The 18,638-nt window shown below is 46.0% G+C and overlaps 1 protein-coding gene across 1 annotated transcript in view; it reads left to right on the plus strand.

The window, feature by feature from the left end:
• LOC137331176 (nuclear factor NF-kappa-B p105 subunit-like) overlaps nucleotides 1-18,638 on the plus strand; it is a 116,156-nt gene that overhangs the window by 16,216 nt on the left and 81,302 nt on the right. The window contains exons 2-3 of the mRNA XM_067994776.1: nucleotides 5,631-5,676; nucleotides 9,738-9,828. Coding sequence (XP_067850877.1) covers nucleotides 5,635-5,676; nucleotides 9,738-9,828 — 133 coding nt within the window. The 5' untranslated portion in view covers nucleotides 5,631-5,634. The remainder of the gene's footprint in view (nucleotides 1-5,630; nucleotides 5,677-9,737; nucleotides 9,829-18,638) is intronic.

An 18,638-nucleotide genomic window follows, 5' to 3' on the forward strand; every position in this document is an offset into this window, starting at 1 on the left:
GTCAGTCAGGTAGACTAATGCGCTTCCTTATTGAATGGATGCACAGTGATACATTCTAAAAGTGGGTGCTATGATACTTGGGTTAGTCAAAGATTAAATTGGATCAATTACTTATCAGAAGTGATTCTCAGCTGAGGAAGCTAGGCATTGTGGCTCATATTGCAGATCTAAAATCGCCAACATCACTAAAGGTCAAAGATGATTCATTGTGTTTGTTGCAATCATTCTGGAAATGTTTTGTACTATTTTCATACAGATTTCTTCTGACAAACTGATAATTAATCCAAAACAAATTCTGAATCTGTCCCAGAACTCTCATATACACTGCTTGTGGTCGCCACAAATATACAAGATTTGGAAAATAGTGACTCACTTCCTCAGCTATTCAACCAGATGTTTTCAGAAGCGCACTCTGTACACTGAACTAATAAAGAAGGAAAGAACTTGCATTTATATTGTACCTTATTGTGTCGCTCTGAAATGTCCAGACGCACTTTACTATAATTACGTTCAAGTGTAGTCACTTGTTATATAGGAAAATGCAGTAACCAATTTGCGCATAATCATGAGATAAATGACCTGATAAACTGACTTAGTGATGTTCGTTGAGGAATAAATATTGGCCAGGACACCAGGGAAAACTCCCCTGTATCGCTTCCAAATAGCGCCATAGGATTTTTGATATCCACCTGAGGGCAGACAGGGCCTCGGTTTAACGTCTCATCTGAAAGACGGCACCTCCGACAGTGCAGCACTCCCTCAGTACTGCAGTGGGAGTGTCAGCCTAGATTTGGTGCTCCAGTCTCTGGAGTGGGACTTAAGCTTCTGACATGGAGGCGAGAGTGCTGCCCACTGAGCCATGGCTGACAACTATAGCATTACCGTAGTTAGTGCACTGAAGAAGAGCAGCCCTCTGCTGTACAGGTGTGATTTTTCCATATTTCACACCTTGTGGCTTCTCTGTATGAGCTAGCCAGTTTCTGCTGTGCTTCACCAAAAAGAAACTGAGTTACACTGTGTCTGCCATCGAGTTACTGTGTCTGCCAGTGAGTCGGAGGTGGGGCGGAACTTACGGCAGGACTCACAGCAAACAATCTATTTTATAGCAAACAAAGTCTATTTACTCAGTCTACAGAGTCTATTTAAAATGAGTTTCTATGAACTGCAGCAAACAGAACTCATGACCGAAACTATAGCAACTTCTCCCGATAAAAGCAGGATTATTTCTCCAGCAAAATGAAGTGAGTGGACAGTAGTTACATAATACAAATTTTGTGCATAAAATCAATCCCAGTCACTTACAGCACTGCAGTGCCTAGGTGTGATTGATGGGGTAATTACCCCATCATCTCCATTCTGGCCAGGAATAGCGGTGTCATTATGTGCAGCCGTTAAAGCTCGCAATGACTCTGAAGTGATGTGGAGTGAGATTACCCCTCCGGAGTCTCACGCCTTTTTGCTACGGTGTCCTGGATCTGGATCCTGGCTGAATTTGCACCGTAACTGCAGTTTAGGTGCAAAGCGAGACCACGTCACACCAATGTTAGTTATAGTGTGAATACACCTTAAGACGATGCTTATCTTTATAACTTTCAATTATGCTCTTAATCCGATATTTCCCAAACTTCTTTTGGACAAGTTAATACTATGCTGATTAACTGCTTTCCTTGGGAGTTTATTCCAGATGATGTGTGAAAAACTCTTTTAATCTCAAATTAGAATTGAGGGCTTTTATCTTGCGCATCTCCCCCCCCCCACATTGGCGGCCGTGCCTTCAGCTGTCTAGGCCCCAATCTCTGGAATTTCCTCCCTAAACCTCTATAACTCTCCTCCTTTAAGATGCTCCTTAAAATCTACCTCTTTTGACCAAGCTTTTGGTCCCTGTCCTAATGCCTCCTTATGTGGCTCGGTGTCAAATTTTGTTTGATAATCACTCCTGTGAAGCGCCTTGGGACGTTTTACTACTTTAAAGCACTATATAAATGCAGGTCGTTGTTGATCAGGAATGTGGATCCTGGCTGATTTCCTTCCGCCCCACCCACCACTTCTCAGCCCAGAAGAAGTTTTAAGCTGCATAGTTCTCAGTCATGTGCACACCTCATAACAATGGGCTTCACCTCCACCAATATAATGGGTAACATTTTGGTCTCAGACATTTTTACCACAGGAATTTTAATATCCACTTGTTTAAAACTGGAAGGCATCGAATGCTGAACCTACCAGCACATATGCAAGGTTTATTAAAGGCCATTCAAATTACAATTTTTACTCAGCAAATTCTATCTCTCTCCCCATCCGAAGCCTTGTCCATAGGCAACGTTCCCACTATTCTATGCCCCAACTCACCAGGAGACTCCCTTCAGGAATACAGGTTAAGAAATGGTTATCTGGCAGGCCAAGTCACTTCATTCCACAGATCAAGTACAGCTCACAGCTGGGAATCCACCCAAAGTATTTAATCTCCTGAGGCAGCTAATGGATCACACACTAAATTCTCAAGAAGACAAAGCTCTATAAATCTTGAGCTGCACATAATGACACCACTATTCCTGGCCAGAATGGTGATGATTGGGTAATTCCCCCGTCAATCACGCCTGGAGACCGCAACACTGTAAGTGACTGGGGTTGATTTTATGCACAAAATTTGTATTATATCTTCCACCCGCTGCATTTTGCTGGAGAAATAACCCTGCTTTCATCAGGAGTTGCTGTGGTTTTGGTCATGAGTTCTGTTGTAGTTCATAGAGACACTTTATTTAAATAGACCCTGTTTGCTGCGTAAATAGACTTTGTTTTCTGTAAAATAGACTGCTGTGAGTCCTGCTGTAAGTCCTCCCCCGCCTCCAACTCATTGGCTGACACGGTGGTGTCAATAGACACTCTGTAAAACTTCCCCATGGCCTTGCAAAAGGTAGAACTTAGAAGATCCAATCTAATCTTCTGATCAACATTTTTTAACCCTGACCAGTTGCATTCCACAGGTGATGATCTTCCTCATTGTTTCCCCAAGGGATAAACAGAAGTTCCTATTTATTTGTAGAGGGTGAACATTTTTCTGAGAATGAGGAAGACTGCCTGTGTGGTGTGTAGTCTATTTCAGCATTTCCGGTAGCAATTATGCTCCAGAGAGGATTTGAGGACCTGTCAGTGATTTATACTTGGAACCTTCAATCCTATTTTTAACCAAATATTTCTCCGGGTCTTTTCAAGTGTTAACTTTTGCTGACAATATTCTACATCTCCACTACTTCATGAGGGAAAATTATTATTTCAATCTCTTCAATTTTCTCTCCTATTTTCCCTGGAAGTTGCGACGGATGCAGAACATAGTCCGCAATTCCAGGTTGTCCTCTAGTCTCTGGCCCCAGATTCCAGGTTGTCCTCTCGTCTCTGGCCCCAGATTCCAGGTTGTCCTCTCGTCTCTGACCCCAGATTCCAGGTTGTCCTCTCGTCTCTGGCCCCAGATTCCAGGTTGTCCTCTCGTCTCTGGCCCCAGATTCCAGGTTGTCCTCTCGTCTCTGGCCCCAGATTCCAGGTTGTCCACTAGTCTCTGGCCCCAGATTCCAGGTTGTCCTCTAGTCTCTGGCCCCAGATTCCAGGTTGTCCACTAGTCTCTGGCCCCAGATTCCAGGTTGTCCTCTAGCCTCTGGCCCCAGATTCCAGGTTGTCCTCTCGTCTCTGGCCCCAGATTCCAGGTTGTCCTCTCGTCTCTGGCCCCAGATTCCAGGTTGTCCTCTCGTCTCTGGCCCCAGATTCCAGGTTGTCCTCTCGTCTCTGGCCCCAGATTCCAGGTTGTCCTCTCGTCTCTGGCCCCAGATTCCAGGTTGTCCACTAGTCTCTGGCCCCAGATTCCAGGTTGTCTACTAGTCTCTGGCCCCAGATTCCAGGTTGTCCACTAGTCTCTGGCCCCAGATTCCAGGTTGTCCTCTAGCCTCTGGCCCCAGATTCCAAGTTGTCCTCTAGCCTCTGGCCCCAGATTCCAGGTTGTCCTCTAGCCTCTGGCCCCAGATTCCAGGTTGTCCTCTAGCCTCTGGCCCCAGATTCCAGGTTGTCCTCTAGCCTCTGGCCCCAGATTCCAGGTTGTCCTCTAGCCTCTGGCCCCAGATTCCAGGTTGTCCTCTAGTCTCTGGCCCCAGATTCCAGGTTGTCCTCTAGCCTCTGGCCCCAGATTCCAGGTTGTCCTCTAGCCTCTGGCCCCAGATTCCAGGTTGTCCTCTAGTCTCTGGCCCCAGATTCCAGGTTGTCCTCTAGCCTCTGGCCCCAGATTCCAGGTTGTCCTCTAGTCTCTGGCCCCAGATTCCAGGTTGTCCTCTAGTCTCTGGCCCCAGATTCCAGGTTGTCCTCTAGCCTCTGTCCCCAGATTCCAGGTTGTCCTCTAGCCTCTGGCCCCAGATTCCAGGTTGTCCTCTAGTCTCTGGCCCCAGATTCCAGGTTGTCCTCTAGTCTCTGGCCCCAGATTTCAGGTTGTCCTCTAGCCTCTGGCCCCAGATTCCAGGTTGTCCTCTAGCCTCTGGCCCCAGATTCCAGGTTGTCCTCTAGTCTCTGGCCCCAGATTCCAGGTTGTCCTCTAGCCTCTGGCCCCAGATTCCAGGTTGTCCTCTAGTCTCTGGCCCCAGATTCCAGGTTGTCCTCTAGCCTCTGGCCCCAGATTCCAGGTTGTCCTCTAGCCTCTGGCCCCAGATTCCAGGTTGTCCTCTAGCCTCTGGCCCCAGATTCCAGGTTGTCCTCTAGCCTCTGGCCCCAGATTCCAGGTTGTCCTCTAGTCTCTGGCCCCAGAGCAAGTGCCAGTGCACTGTCCAACCACAGCATCGTCACAGTTGAACCAGTTCCTGTCGCCACCCAATGATCTGTTCTCTGGATATATGGCAAGTTACAAAAAACAATTTCTGTTTATGCAGCACCCTTTAACATTAAAGACATCCCAGCAGAAAGAGGTACGGAAAACAGATGCCAATCCAGGAAGGGAGAGTTTAGGAAAAGCTTGGTCAAAGTGTTGGGTCTTGAGTTTTTTAAAGGAGGAAAAAGAGGTGGAGGAGTTTAGGGAGAAAATTCCGTGGAGTAGCACCATGGCAGCAACATCTACAAGTGGTAGTTGATGGTGAGTTGTCATAATTATTGAATGCAAAAACTTGAGCACAAATTCCAGGCTGACGCTTCAGTGCAGTACTGAGAGACCGCAGCACTGTCGGAGGAGACATGAAATCAAGGCCCCGCCTTCTCTCTCCGTTGGACATAAATGGTCTATTTCAAAAAAGTGCAGGGGAGTTCTTCCCGATGTCCTGGGCCAATATTTATCCTTCATCACTTTTTTAAAAAAACAGATTATTTGGTCATTTATTGCATTGCTATTTGTGGGATCTTGCTGTGTGCAAATTAGCTGCCATGGTTCCTATGCTACAACAGAGACTATACTTCAAAGGGCTGTAAAGTGCTTTGGGTCATCCTGAGGTCGTGAAAGGCAGAATAAAAATGCAAGTTTTTTCTTTTGCATTGAGTTGACTTGATTTGTTTAGTGGGCTGTATCAGAGTACATGAGAGATCCTGAAATCTTAACCTTATTTTGAAATGGCCACTATGCAGTTACTGTTAGTGTTTTTTTGTATTAAATGTTTTTTGCTTCTTTTTCCTAGGCTAATGATGGCTGAGGAGGATACATACCGTCTTGGAGTCTCGAATGTAAGTGCCTGAGGATTCAAACTGTCTATCTAGTGGCAATGTTTAATTTCCTGCAGTATTTTATTGTCCAGTGTGAAGGACATTACATGAAACTACTTCCTTCTATTCAATCATTAATTTTATTTATACAGTCTAGATACAGGGTCTAGATAGAAAGAAACTGTTCCCATCGGCGGAAGGGTCAAGAACCAGAGGACATAGGTGACATGAGGAAAAACTTTTTTACACAGCGAGTGGTTAGGATCTGGAATGCACTGCCCGAGGGGGTGGTGGAGGCAGATTCAATCATGGCCTTCAAAAGGGAACTGGTTAAGTACTTGAAAGGAAAAAATTTGGATGGCTACGGGGATAGGGCGAGGGAGTGGGACTAGCTGGATTGCTCTTCCATAGAGCCGGCACAGACTCAATGGGCTGAATGGCCTCCTTCTGTACTGTAACCTTTCTATGATTTGCCTTCCTAATTGCTTGCTGTACCTGCATGTTAGCTTTCTGGACACCCAAATCCCTCTGAACACCAACATTTAATAGTTTTTCACCATTTTAAAAAATATTCTGGTTTTCTATTTTTCCCAACAAAGTGAATAATCTCACATTTCCCCACATTATATTCCATCTGCCACCTTCTTGCCCACTCACTTAACCTGTCTATATCCCTTTGCAGACTCTGTGTCCTCCTCACAGCTTACTTTCCCACCTAGGTTTGTATCGTCGGCAAACTTGGATACATTACACTCGGTCCCTTCATCTAAGTCATTAATATAGATTGTAAATAGCTGAGGCCCAAGCACTGATCCTTGCGGCACCCCACTAGTTACAGCCTGCCAACCCGAGAATGATCCATTCATTCCTACTCTGTTTTCTATCTATTAACCAATCCTCTATCCATGCTAATAATCACTCCCAATCCCTAATCTTATGTAACAACCTTTTATGTGGGACCTTATCGAATGCCTTTTGGAAATCCAAATATACTCCATCCACTGGTTCCCAGTTATCTACCCTGCTAATTGCATCCTCAAAAAACCCTTAATAGATCTGTCAAACACGATTTCCCTTTCATAAAACTGTGTTGACTCTGCCTAATCATTATGATTTTCGAAGTGCCTTGTTACTACATCCTTAATAATGAATTCTAGCATTTCCCCCACTACTGACGTCAGGCTAACCGGCCTGTAGTTCCCTGTTTTCTCTCTCCCTCCCTTCTTGAATAGCAGGGTTACATTTGCTACCTTCCAATTCACTGGGACCGTTCCAGAATCTAGACAATTTTGGAAGATCACAACCAATGCATCCACTATCTCTGTAGCCACCTCTTTTAGAACCCTCGGATGTCGGCCATCAGGTCCTGGGGATTTGTCGGCTTTTCATCCCATTAATTTCTCCAGTACTTTTTCTTTACTAATATTAATTACTTTAAGTGCCTCCCTCTCATTAGACCCTTGGTTCCCCACTATTGCTGGTATGTTTTTTGTGTCTTCTGCTGTGAAGACGGATACATAATATTTGTTTAACGTCTCTGCCATTTCCTTATTCCCCGTTATAATTTCTCCTGTTCCAGCCTCTAAGGGACCCACGTTAACTTTCGCTAATCTCTTCCTTTTTACTTACTTGTAGAAGCTCTTACAATCTGTTTTTATATTTCTTGCTAGTTTATTCTCGTATTCAATTTTCTCCCTCTATCAATTTCTTGGTTATCCTTTGCTGATTTCTAAAACCCTCCCAATTATCAGGCTTATTACTCTGTTTGGCAACATTATAGGCCTCTTCTTTTATTCTAATACTATCCTTAACTTCTCTAGTTAGCCACAGTTGGATCACTTTTCCCATGGAGTTTTTATTCCTCAAGGGTATCTATATTCATTGAGAATTATAAATTATTTCTTTAAATGTTCGCCATTTCTTATCTACCATCATACCTTTTAATCTAATTTCCCAATCTACCTTAGCCAACTCACCCCTCATACTTAAATAATTGGCTTTGTTTAAATTTAAGACCCTAGTTTTGGACTTATCTACATCACTCTCAAACTCAATGTGAATTTCTATCATATTATGATCACTCTTCCCCAGAGGATCCTCAACTATAAGATTAATAATTAATCCTCTCTCACTACACAATACTAGATCTAAAATAGCCTGTTCCCTAGTTGGTTCCTCGACACATTGTTCTAGAAAACTGTCTTGAATACATTCCAGGAACTCGTCCTCCAGTCTATATGAAGATTAAAGTCCCCACGATTATTGCATTACCCTTGTTACATGCTCGTCTAATCTCCTGATTTATACTCTGTCCAACACTATAACTACTGTTAGGGGGCCTGTAAACTACTCCCACCAGTGTTTTCTGCCCCTTGTTATTTCTTAGCTCCACCCAGACTGATTCTACATCCTGATTTTCTGAGCTAAGATCCTTTCTCTCTACTGTCCTTATCTCACCCGTTGTTATCAGGGCTACCCCACCTCCCTCCCCCACCTCCCTCCCCCACCTTTCCATTTTGCCTTTCTTTTCTAAAAGTCAAGTACCCTGGAATATTTAGTTCCCAACCTTGGTCACCCTGCAACCACGTCTCAGTAATGACTACTAGATCAAACCCATTTTATCTCTATTTGTGCCATTAATTCATCTATCTTGTTACGAATGCTTCATGCATTCAGATATAGCAACTTTAATTTTAACCTTTTACTTTTTGTCCCTGATGTGACCTCAGTCACTAATGCACTATTACCTTTGTTAAACACTCTGCCCCTTCCTGACACACTCTGTTTGTTTTTACCCAAATCGCTACTCTGCTCTACAGCCTTGACTTTTCTCTTTAGACTGATAAATTTACCCTTACCTGAACCCTCCCCCCTCTTACTGGTTTAAAGTCCTATCTACTGCCCTAGTTATTCGATTCGCCAGGACACTGGTCCCAGCCCAGTTTAAGTGGAGCCCGTCCCAACGGAACAGCTCCCTCTTTCCCCAGTACTGGGCCAGTGCCCCATGAATCGAAACCCCTGTCTCCCACACCACTCTTTGAGCCAAGTGTTTAACCATTTAATCTGTTTGTCCCTGTGCCAATTTGCATGTGGCTCAGGTAGTAATCTAGAGATTATTACCTTTTGAGGTTCTGCTTTTTAATTTAGACCCCAGCTCCTCAAACTCCCTCAGCTGAACCTCATTCCTAGTTCTACCTATGTCGTTGGTTCCTACATGGACCACGACAACTGGATCCTCCCCCTCCTGCTCAGAGTTCTTTTCCAGCTGCGAGGAGATGCCCTTAACCCTGGCACCGAGCAGGCAACACAGCCTTCAGGACTCCCGGTCGAGGCTGCAGTATCTATCCCCCTGACTATACTATCCCCAACCACCACCACATTCCTTTTTGCTCCCCCCACTTGAATGGCCTCCATTACCACAGTGCCGTGGTCAGTTTGCCAATCCTCCCTGCAGTCTTTGATCTCATCCCATACAGTTAGCAAGTACCTCGTTCCTGTTGGACAAGGTCAAAGGCTGAGGCTCCTCCATCACTGCATCCTGGGACCCCATACCTGCCTGACTCACAGTCACACCCTCCTGTCCCTGACCACAGACCGACTCTAAACTACTACCTAATCTAAAGGATATGACTGCCTCCTGGATCAAAGTGTCCAGATAACTCTTCCCCCTCCCTGATGTATCCCAATGTCTGCAGCTCGGACTTCAGTTCGACAACTCTGAGCCGAATTTCCTCGAGTTGCAGACACTTACTGCAGTTGAACATGTACGTGTTTCCTCCAATTTGGACAACACCTGATCTGCAATTGGTTTGCTTCCCTTCTCTCTCTTTCTCTTTCTCTTTCTCTCCCCACACCCCCCCCCCCCCCACCCCCCCACTATCATTTTCACCGATACTCCTGGTCAAACAAGCGTGCTGGCTAAGAATGGCTGCCCACTTTACTTCCACCAAACACTACCTGTAGATAACCTCAGATAACTCCTACACCGTGCATGGAACCATAATTAGTGTTTATTTTCTGTGCAACTGCATTTGGACTTTCTGCAATTGACTTTATTTTTTTCTCCACCTCACCCCATTTAGATTTTTGGCATGGAAGATTATAATGCTTTGGACATGCCTGCCAACATGTTTAACTCACCAATTGGTCCTACGGACTCTCCACTACAGACAAGTGAGTATCATCGCTGTCAGATGTTTTATTGGGACACTGGATCCTGAATTAAGAAATTTTGATACTGTTTAGAAAAGTGTGAAAAATTATAGTTCCGCATACTAATTTTCATAAGAGAAAAATTAGCTCATTTAGTCATAGGTCACCCGATATCAAATTGATTAAACGTGAAAAAATTTTTTTTAAAGGTTAAGCATCATCTTGTCCCAGTGGCAGAACTCTCACCTCTGAATCAGAAGATTGTGGGTTCAAGACCCACTCCAAGGACTTGAGCTCATAACTTTCCAGGCAGTACTGACGGAGCCGGGGAGTTCACCAGGGGTCTTGGCCAGTATTTAATTATCCCTCAACCAACACCACCAGATTAACTGGTCATTTATCACGTTGATGTTTGTGGGACCTTGCTGTGCGCTACTAACAATAGGGACTACATTTCGAAAGCGATTAATTGGCTGTGAAGCACATAGGCTAGTGTTGTCAAAGGCGCCATATAAACCAAGTTCTTTGATGTTTTGAGAGGTGACCTTTCATCGGAATGATGTCACCATCTGAAATAGTCACCGTTTTTTTTCCCTGTCTTTGGGACCTGGTGGAATCGAATCCCATGTGTTTCCAGCATCTTTGATTCTTGCGTTAGATTTCCTGCATTTGCCGTTTTTCATTCCATCACAAAATGGGCCCATAATTTGCTGGAGTGGGGCATCTCGCGACGTGCCCTGACAGTTAACCTCTTTCCCTCACCCTTCAGCTCCAAAATGCTTTGCCCTGTAAGTTGCCGGAAGTGCGAGCTGATAACAGGCACTGGGGCATCTGAGACTTTGGTGAATGACGGGACCAAGAGTCTATCTCCTTAACCAATGAGATTTAACTTTACTTTAGCAAGGATGTGAAGGCCTTAGAGAGGGTGGCGAACAGAATTACAAGAATGGTTCCAGGGATGAGGGACTTTAGTTACGTGGATAGACTGGAGAAGCTGGGGTTGGTTTCCTTAGAGCAGAGAAGGTTGAGAGGAGATTTGATAGAAATGTACAAAATCATGACCGGTTTTGATAGAATAAATAAGGAGAAATTGTTTCCAGTGGCGGAAGGGTCAGCAACCAGAGGACACAGATTTAAGGTGATTAGCAAAAAGAATTAGAGGTGCAGAGAGTAGTGATGATCTGGAATGCGCTGCCTGAAAGGGCGGTGGAAGCAGATTCAATAATAACTCTCAAAAGGGAATTGGATAAATACTTGAGGAGAAAAAATTTACAGGGCAATGGGGAAAGAGCAGAAGAGTGGGACTAATTGGATCGCTCTATTGAAGAGCCGGCACAGGCATGATGGGCCGAATGTCCTCCTTCTGAGCTGCATCATTCTATGATTCTGTGAAGCATAGAGAAATAAACAGATGAAGGAGAGAGGAGGGAGAAGGAGGGTGAATTCAATGTCAAATCAGGTACAGGAAGAGAAAGAGAGGGAAAGAAAGATTGGATTAAGAGAGAGAGAGAGAGAAAAGAGACACAAAGGAAAAGTAAGAAAAAAAAATTAAATTTAAAATTTGACATTTTTTAAATCTCCAACAATTCACCACCAGAAGGAATGAGATGCCACACTTTTAACTGTTCTCTTTCTGGGCCAGAGAGGTTGATTGGCCGTCATTAACAATTAACGTTGTTAAAAGGAAACATGCACTATTAATTTCTAAACTTAACTTTCTGTGATGAGTTTAATGGGTAATTAATGCGCAAATGCACCAACTTCATGAAACTCCCGGGGAGGTTGAGGGCGCGATGCCGTTTTTCGCGAGGCTAACAGAGCGGCGCAAATCGTCCAGCAACTTGTGGCGATTCATAATTCACGGGGAATCTCTTCCTCGTCACAAGTTGCTGGACGATTCACACATTAATAACAAAGAGCGTCGTTCAGACACCGTTATTTCTGGCCACATATATTTGTTTAGAGACTGTACCAACATTCAGTGGGGGTTATTCAAATGAATGGTTCTATCTCAATAAACAAAAAAAAATCATGGGTATCCCGTACAACTTAACCCTTGAACTCAGACCAGCTCTTCTAAATTCAAACAATGAGATTTGCACGATTGTGCTGCCCGGTGAAATGGCTACAAGGATTATCGTCACAAACCTTTCAAACACTGTCTGGGTGCATTCACATTCAACAAATTTAGCGTCAATGTGAAACCAAAACAGCTTTGCACTGGCACTAAACCTGAGTGTAAATCAGGTGCCAGGACCTGAACTCCAACAAGAGAGAGTCTAACCATCTCCCCATGACATTCAACGGCATTACCATCACCGAATCCCCCACCATCAACATCCTGGGGGTCACCATTGACCAGAAACTTAACTGGACCAGCCATATAAATACTGTGGCGACAAGAGCAGGTCAGAGGCTGGGTATTCTGCGGCAAGTGACTCACCTCCTGACTCCCCAAAGCCTTTCCACCATCTACAAGGCACAGGTCAGGAGTGTGATGGAATACCCTCCACTTGCCTGGATGAGTGCAGCTCCAACAACACTCAAGAAGCTCGACACCTTCCAGGACAAAGCAGCCCGCCTGATTGGCACCCCATCCACCACCCTAAACATTCACTCCCTTCACCACCAACGCACTCTGGCTGCAGTGTGTGCCATCCACAGGATGCACTGCAGCAACTCGCCAAGGCTTCTTCGACAGCACCTCCCAAACCCTCGACCTTTATCACCTAGAAGGACAAGAGCATCAGGCACATGGGAACAACACCACCTGCACGTTCCCCTCCAAGTCACACACCATCCCGACTTGGAAATATATCGCCGTTCCTTCATTGTCGCTGGGTCAAAATCCTGGAACTCCCTCCCTAACAGCACTGTGGGAGAACCTTCACCACACTGACTGCAGCGGTTCAAGAATGCGGCTCACCACCACCTTTTCAAGGGCAATTAGGGATGGGCAATAAATGCCGGCCTCGTCAGCGACGCCCACATCCCATGAATGAATTTTTAAAAAGAACTGAGTTCAAAGTGAGGTGAAAGGAGTCCTGCTTATTTCCTCTCTGGTTTCAGGTGGGCCTCTATGCTGGATTCAGGCAGTGTTTACACCATATTGGCCGTGCCAGTGCAAAGCCAAGCTGCTTCCATCCTACAGTCCAGTGTATGGAGTGGAAACGCACCCCTTTGATTCCTTTTTAATTTATCCTTTTCTCAGTATGTTGAAAGCTGAATAAATGGTCATGTGTCTAATTCTGTTTACGGATTATCAGTCTTTGCAAGCAACAAGAAGTCATTGTTTGTAGATGTTAACAGAAAATGTATATATGGTAAACTGTTGCTAATCTGAACTCCTGGCAAAAAACTTTGGCCTGGAAATTGGGCCAGGTAGAGCCCGTTTCTCGGGCGATACGCAGCCTACTAAAGCCTGAAAATGGCGGGCAGGGAGCGCGCGCGCACACTTCCAGTCAGAATTGCGCCAAGCGCCATATTGGGTAAGGACAAACGGGGCATGGTGAGGTCCCCTCACCGGGATTGGTTTGCCCTGAGGCAGCCGGAGCTCCCGAGCTTCTTGGCCACCAGCTCAGATCAGTGCTCAATGGTGCCCTCGACGACACGGAATTCATCTGCTTAGCTCTTGCGGTTGTGGCCGACATTCCTTCCTCAACCACCAGAAACTATTTAACTGGTCGTTCGTCTCAGTCCTGTGTGTACGGCCTTGATATGTGCATGATGGTTGCCTGGCTTTCTTAAGAATCTTCTCTGTAAACAAAAATAATGCTTAGTTTTAGTTTTGAGTTTGCACAGCTTGTATACCAATAATAACTTTCTTTAGTTCCTCCTACCCCTCTCATAGAATTTTGCATATTTACTCTGAGTAGGTTTTATAAAACCGTGGGAATGGCTTTAGATTTTTTTCCATTGCTCTGTATAATATTTAATTTCTTTGGCTGCGTAACAATAACTTCAAAAGTAATTTATTTATTGAGAAACTCTTTGAGATGTTCTGAAGGCACGATAAACTGCTATTTCTCTTTCGTCATATTTCTGAAAGGTTTAAACTTCTGGCAGCCTGCTGTGTTTTGAGTGAAATTTTTTTTTATAGGTTTGTGAAATCTGCAGCTTCTCATTTACTGTATCAGACAAGAATTGAAACACAGCGGGACTTTGTCCAAATTATAGCTATTTCCTGTCTAAGACTGTACAGAAACTTCACTAAATATTTCCACTGTGGAAAAAAATAGATTGAGTTTCAGAAAGTGGTGACTCAGTCCTCAAATCTCTCTAACACATTCGACACAACAGTTTATCACTTTCTGCATTGTACAAGGAAAAGTTTGGTATTGAAAGTCTTTCTGGCTCTGTCTGTCACATTGTCACGTGTTTTCCCATGCTGATCTCTGTTGTGCTGTAAGTTATGACCAGTCTGATTTTTCCACTGTAAATAATGTCCTTGTAAATTGCTATGTAGCTCCTTTAAAAAAAATTAAGCTGCATAAGTACCTTTTTGGGAATGGAATTGGTGTGATAGTCTTGACCAAGATGTTTTAGGAACAGGAGTAGGTCTTTCATCCTTTCCAGCCTGTTCCGCCATTCAATTAGATCATGGCTGATCTGTATGATCCATGGGATACAGTGGTTCCCACGGGGATATTCATTCTGGATTTTGCACTTTGGGGGATCAATAAGTATTTCTGTTGAGCTTTCCCTCAGGAGTTGAAAGAGGTGGGTCCATGATACAGTAGATTGTACATATCCTGTGGAAGATCAGGCCTGATAAGCTGAAAGGCTTTTCTGGCCGGTCTCCCACCTTCTACTCTACGTAAACTTGAGCTCATCCAAAACTCTGTTGCCCCTATCCTAACCCGGGCCAGGTCCCGTTCACCCATCACCCACTGTGCTCGTTGACCCACATCGGCTCCCGGTCCGGCAAAACCTCGATTTTAAAATTCTCATCCTTATTTTCAAATCCCTCCATGGCCTCTCCCCTCCCTATCTCTGTAACCTCCTACAGCCCAAAAACCCTCCGAGATCTCTGCGCTCCTCCAATTCTGGCCCCTTGCTCATCCCCGATTTTAATCGCTCCACCATTGGCGGCCGTGCCTTCAGCTGCCTGGGCCCTAAGCTATGGAATTCCCTCCCTAAACCTCTCCGTCTCTCTACCTCTCTCTCCTTCTTTAAGACGCTCCTTAAAACCTACCTCTTTGACCAAGCTTTTGGTCACCTGTCCTAATATCTCCTTATGTGGCTCGGTGTCAAATTTTGATAATCGCTCCTGTGAAGCACCTTGGGGTCTTTTACCATGTTAAAGACACTATATAAATGCAAATTGTTGTTGAGGGGAGAAGGCAGATTAGAAGGTTTAAAAGGAAATATGAAAAAAGAGTAGTAGAAAATCTAAAAGCCCTTACTTATTCATTTTTATAAGCAAAAGAACAGTTGGAGAGGGTATAACCACTCAAAGATAAAGTGGGAAATCTTGTAGAGGGTGACGCTATGGCAGAGATATTAAATAAATATTTTGCGTCAAAATTATAAAGGATGGTGGAAGTGAGAATGTAGGTGTACTGGAGGAGCGTATGGAACAATTCTTAGAGATAACTATAGAAAAGGATTTCAGTTCTGAAAAAATTAGCAAAACTAAAGGTGAGTTCACACATCTACCTATTAAAGGGGCCTAACGCCTGCTTCAGGCGGGTGCCCTGAGCGACTAAAAGTCGTCTGATCCGAATGGCGCCCGCACAAATTTCAGGTGCAGATCGGGCGCAGGAGATCCCGGCCTGATTTTGGTAAGTTTCTCCCTCATTTTATGCCTGAAAAATGTGCAAAGTTTGAATTTCGACCCCCTGATAAATGTTAGTTTTTCAAAGGCATTTGATAAAAGTGTCTCACAGGCAGGCTTGCTGCAAAAATTCAGGCTAAGAGGAAATGTAGCAGCATGGATACAAAGTTGGTTGACTGCCAGGAAGCAAAGGGTTAGCGTTAATGGATGTTTTTTAGATTGGAGTAAAATTGGGAGTGGTACAGCTTGGGCTGGGAGTGGTACAGCTTGGGCTGGGAGTGGTACAGCTTGGGCTGGGAGTGGTGCAGCTTGGGCTGGGAGTGGTACAGCTTGGGTTGGGAGTGGTACAGCTTGGGCTGGGAGTGGTGCAGCTTGGGCTGGGAGTGGTGCAGCATGGGTTGGGAGTGGTGCAGCTTGGGCTGGGAGTGGTGCAGCTTGGGCTGGGAGTGGTGCAGCTTGGGCTGGGAGTGGTGCAGCTTGGGCTGGGAGTGGTGCAGCTTGGGCTGGGAGTGGTGCAGCTTGGGCTGGGAGTGGTGCAGCTTGGGCTGGGAGTGGTGCAGCTTGGGTTGGGAGTGGTGCAGCTTGGGTTGGGAGTGGTGCAGCTTGGGTTGGGAGTGGTGCAGCTTGGGTTGGGAGTGGTGCAGCTTGGGTTGGGAGTGGTGCAGCTTGGGCTGGGAGTGGTGCAGCTTGGGCTGGGAGTGGTGCAGCTTGGGCTGGGAGTGGTACAGCTTGGGCTGGGAGTGGTGCAGCTTGGGCTGGGAGTGGTGCAGCTTGGGTTGGGAGTGGTGCAGCTTGGGCTGGGAGTGGTGCAGCTTGGGCTGGGAGTGGTGCAGCTTGGGTTGGGAGTGGTGCAGCTTGGGTTGGGAGTGGTGCAGCTTGGGCTGGGAGTGGTGCAGCTTGGGCTGGGAGTGGTGCAGCTTGGGTTGGGAGTGGTGCAGCTTGGGTTGGGAGTGGTGCAGCTTGGGTTGGGAGTGGTGCAGCTTGGGTCAGTGCTGGGTCTACATTTAGTCTCGATGTTTATGGATGATTTGGTCTTGGATACAGGAAGCATGATACAAAAACCTACTGAAGACACAAAATTCGGGAGTCTGGCAAACAACAAGAAGGATTGCAAAGATTTCCATGTATGTAGGCAGCAGGTGGCCACTGAAAGTGGCAGCAGAGCTGGTATGTGATCTCGCCCCTCTGCAAGCTGGCATCTGTGGTTTCCTATTCCCCTACCCTAGCTCCTGCACACTTGTGCCCAGTGATTTACCACATGAACACCCCTCCCGTAACCTTCCGCTAAAGTACGCATGGTGCCAGGTCTCTGAACTGTGCTTGTGAGGGTCAGATCGAATGACGCTGCATCTTCAGGAAGACTGGGCTCCTCTTCCTCAGTTGGCAGAGGTAACTCCACATCTTCAGCACCTGAAATGAAAGAAAGGGACAAGATTTAGAAATCTTAGAAATTTATGGCACAGAAGGAGGCCATTCAGCCCATCATGTCTGTACTGGCCGAAAAAGAGCTATCCACGCTAATCCCACTTTTCAGCACTTGGTCCGTAGCCCTGTAGGTTACAGCAATTCAGGTGCACATCCAGGTACTTTTTAAATGAGTTGAGGGTTTCTGCCTCTACCACCCTCTCAGGCAGTGAGTTCCAGACCCCCACCACCCTCTGGGTGAAAAAATTCCTCCTCAGCTCCCCTCTAATCCTTCTACCAATCACTTTAAAAATCTATGCCACCTGGTTATTGACCTCTCTGCTAAGGGAAATAAGTCCTCCCTATTCACTCTATCTAGGCCCCTCATAATTTTATACACCTCAATTAAATCTCCCCTCAGCCTCTTTTGTTCCAAAGAAAACAACCCCAGCCTATCCAATCTTTCCTCATAGCTAAAATTCTCCAGTCCTGGCAACATCCTCGTAAATCTCCTCTGCACCCTCTCTAGTGCAATCACATATTTCCTGTAATGTGGTGACCAGAACTGTACTCGGTACTCAAGCTGTGGCCTAACCAGTGGTTGATTCAGTTCTAGCATAACCTCCCTGCTCTTCTATTCTATGCCTCGGCTAATAAAGGAAAGTATCTTTTAGTGTGAAGGCAACGTAGAGGAAAAAGTGGGCGTGAGAGCAGCTGCAGCCTGTCATGCAGAGTGTGACGGGTGAGATAGAAGTAAGAAGTGAAAAAGAGGATAAGGTGTGAAGAAACCCCGTGTGACGTCTCCTCCAGCGTTACCGGCCCCCGCGGCCGCGGTTCTCCCCCTGCCCGTGATGGTCGGCGCGCTTTCTCCGAGGGGGGAGAGGGTGTACAGGCACTCGGCCTCCTCCGCTGGCAGCCTCCTGGGCCCAGGTTGTGCACGAGCTTCTCCTGCAAGAAGGGAATGTGTTAGTGAGAGTCTTGTGAGGTGTTTGGAGAATGTGCCTGTCATGCTAGAATAGTTGGCATGCAGCGTGTAAGGTGTGAGGAAGTGAGAGTTGCAATATGTGTGAGTGTGAGTGTGAGGAGAATGAGGTGTAGTGAAGTGTGGAGCAGTGATTGCAGAAGGGGGCAGGGAAGCGGGGGAGGGGAGTATTGTGAGTAGTGAGGCTGGAGGCGTGAGCAGAGATTGAGAGCAGGATTGTTACCTTGACAAATCTGGTGAGGTCACTGAACTTCTTTCGGCATTGCAGCCATGTCCTGGGAGCTAAACTCTCGGCAGTGACCTTTTCCCACTGGTGACCGAGGCGTTGCTGAAGGGCTTTCTGCCCCCCGAGAGGTAACTGGATCTCCCTCCTCCTGCCCACCTGGGCCAGACCCTCCAACACGGCATCAGAGCCCCTGGGTGCCTGGTCTGGACCTCTGGGCAGTTTCCCTGTTGTCTGCAGCCAGTGTGCACCTCCCCTTTAAGAGGTGATGGTTGCCTTTTAAGGGGAGTCAGAGATGCTTGATTCACCGCCATCCCTCCCCACACAGGTGTGCAGCCGTTGAATAGCACAGGTAGTGCTGGCTGCACGGCTGAATCATTATAACCAGCTCCCAGCACGAATTTAATGTGCTGCCTGGGACCAGGTGAACAGGTGTGTGCATCGCA

Source organism: Heptranchias perlo, chromosome 1 (assembly GCF_035084215.1).
Source record: "Heptranchias perlo isolate sHepPer1 chromosome 1, sHepPer1.hap1, whole genome shotgun sequence".
Classification (NCBI taxonomy): Eukaryota; Metazoa; Chordata; class Chondrichthyes; order Hexanchiformes; family Hexanchidae; genus Heptranchias; species Heptranchias perlo.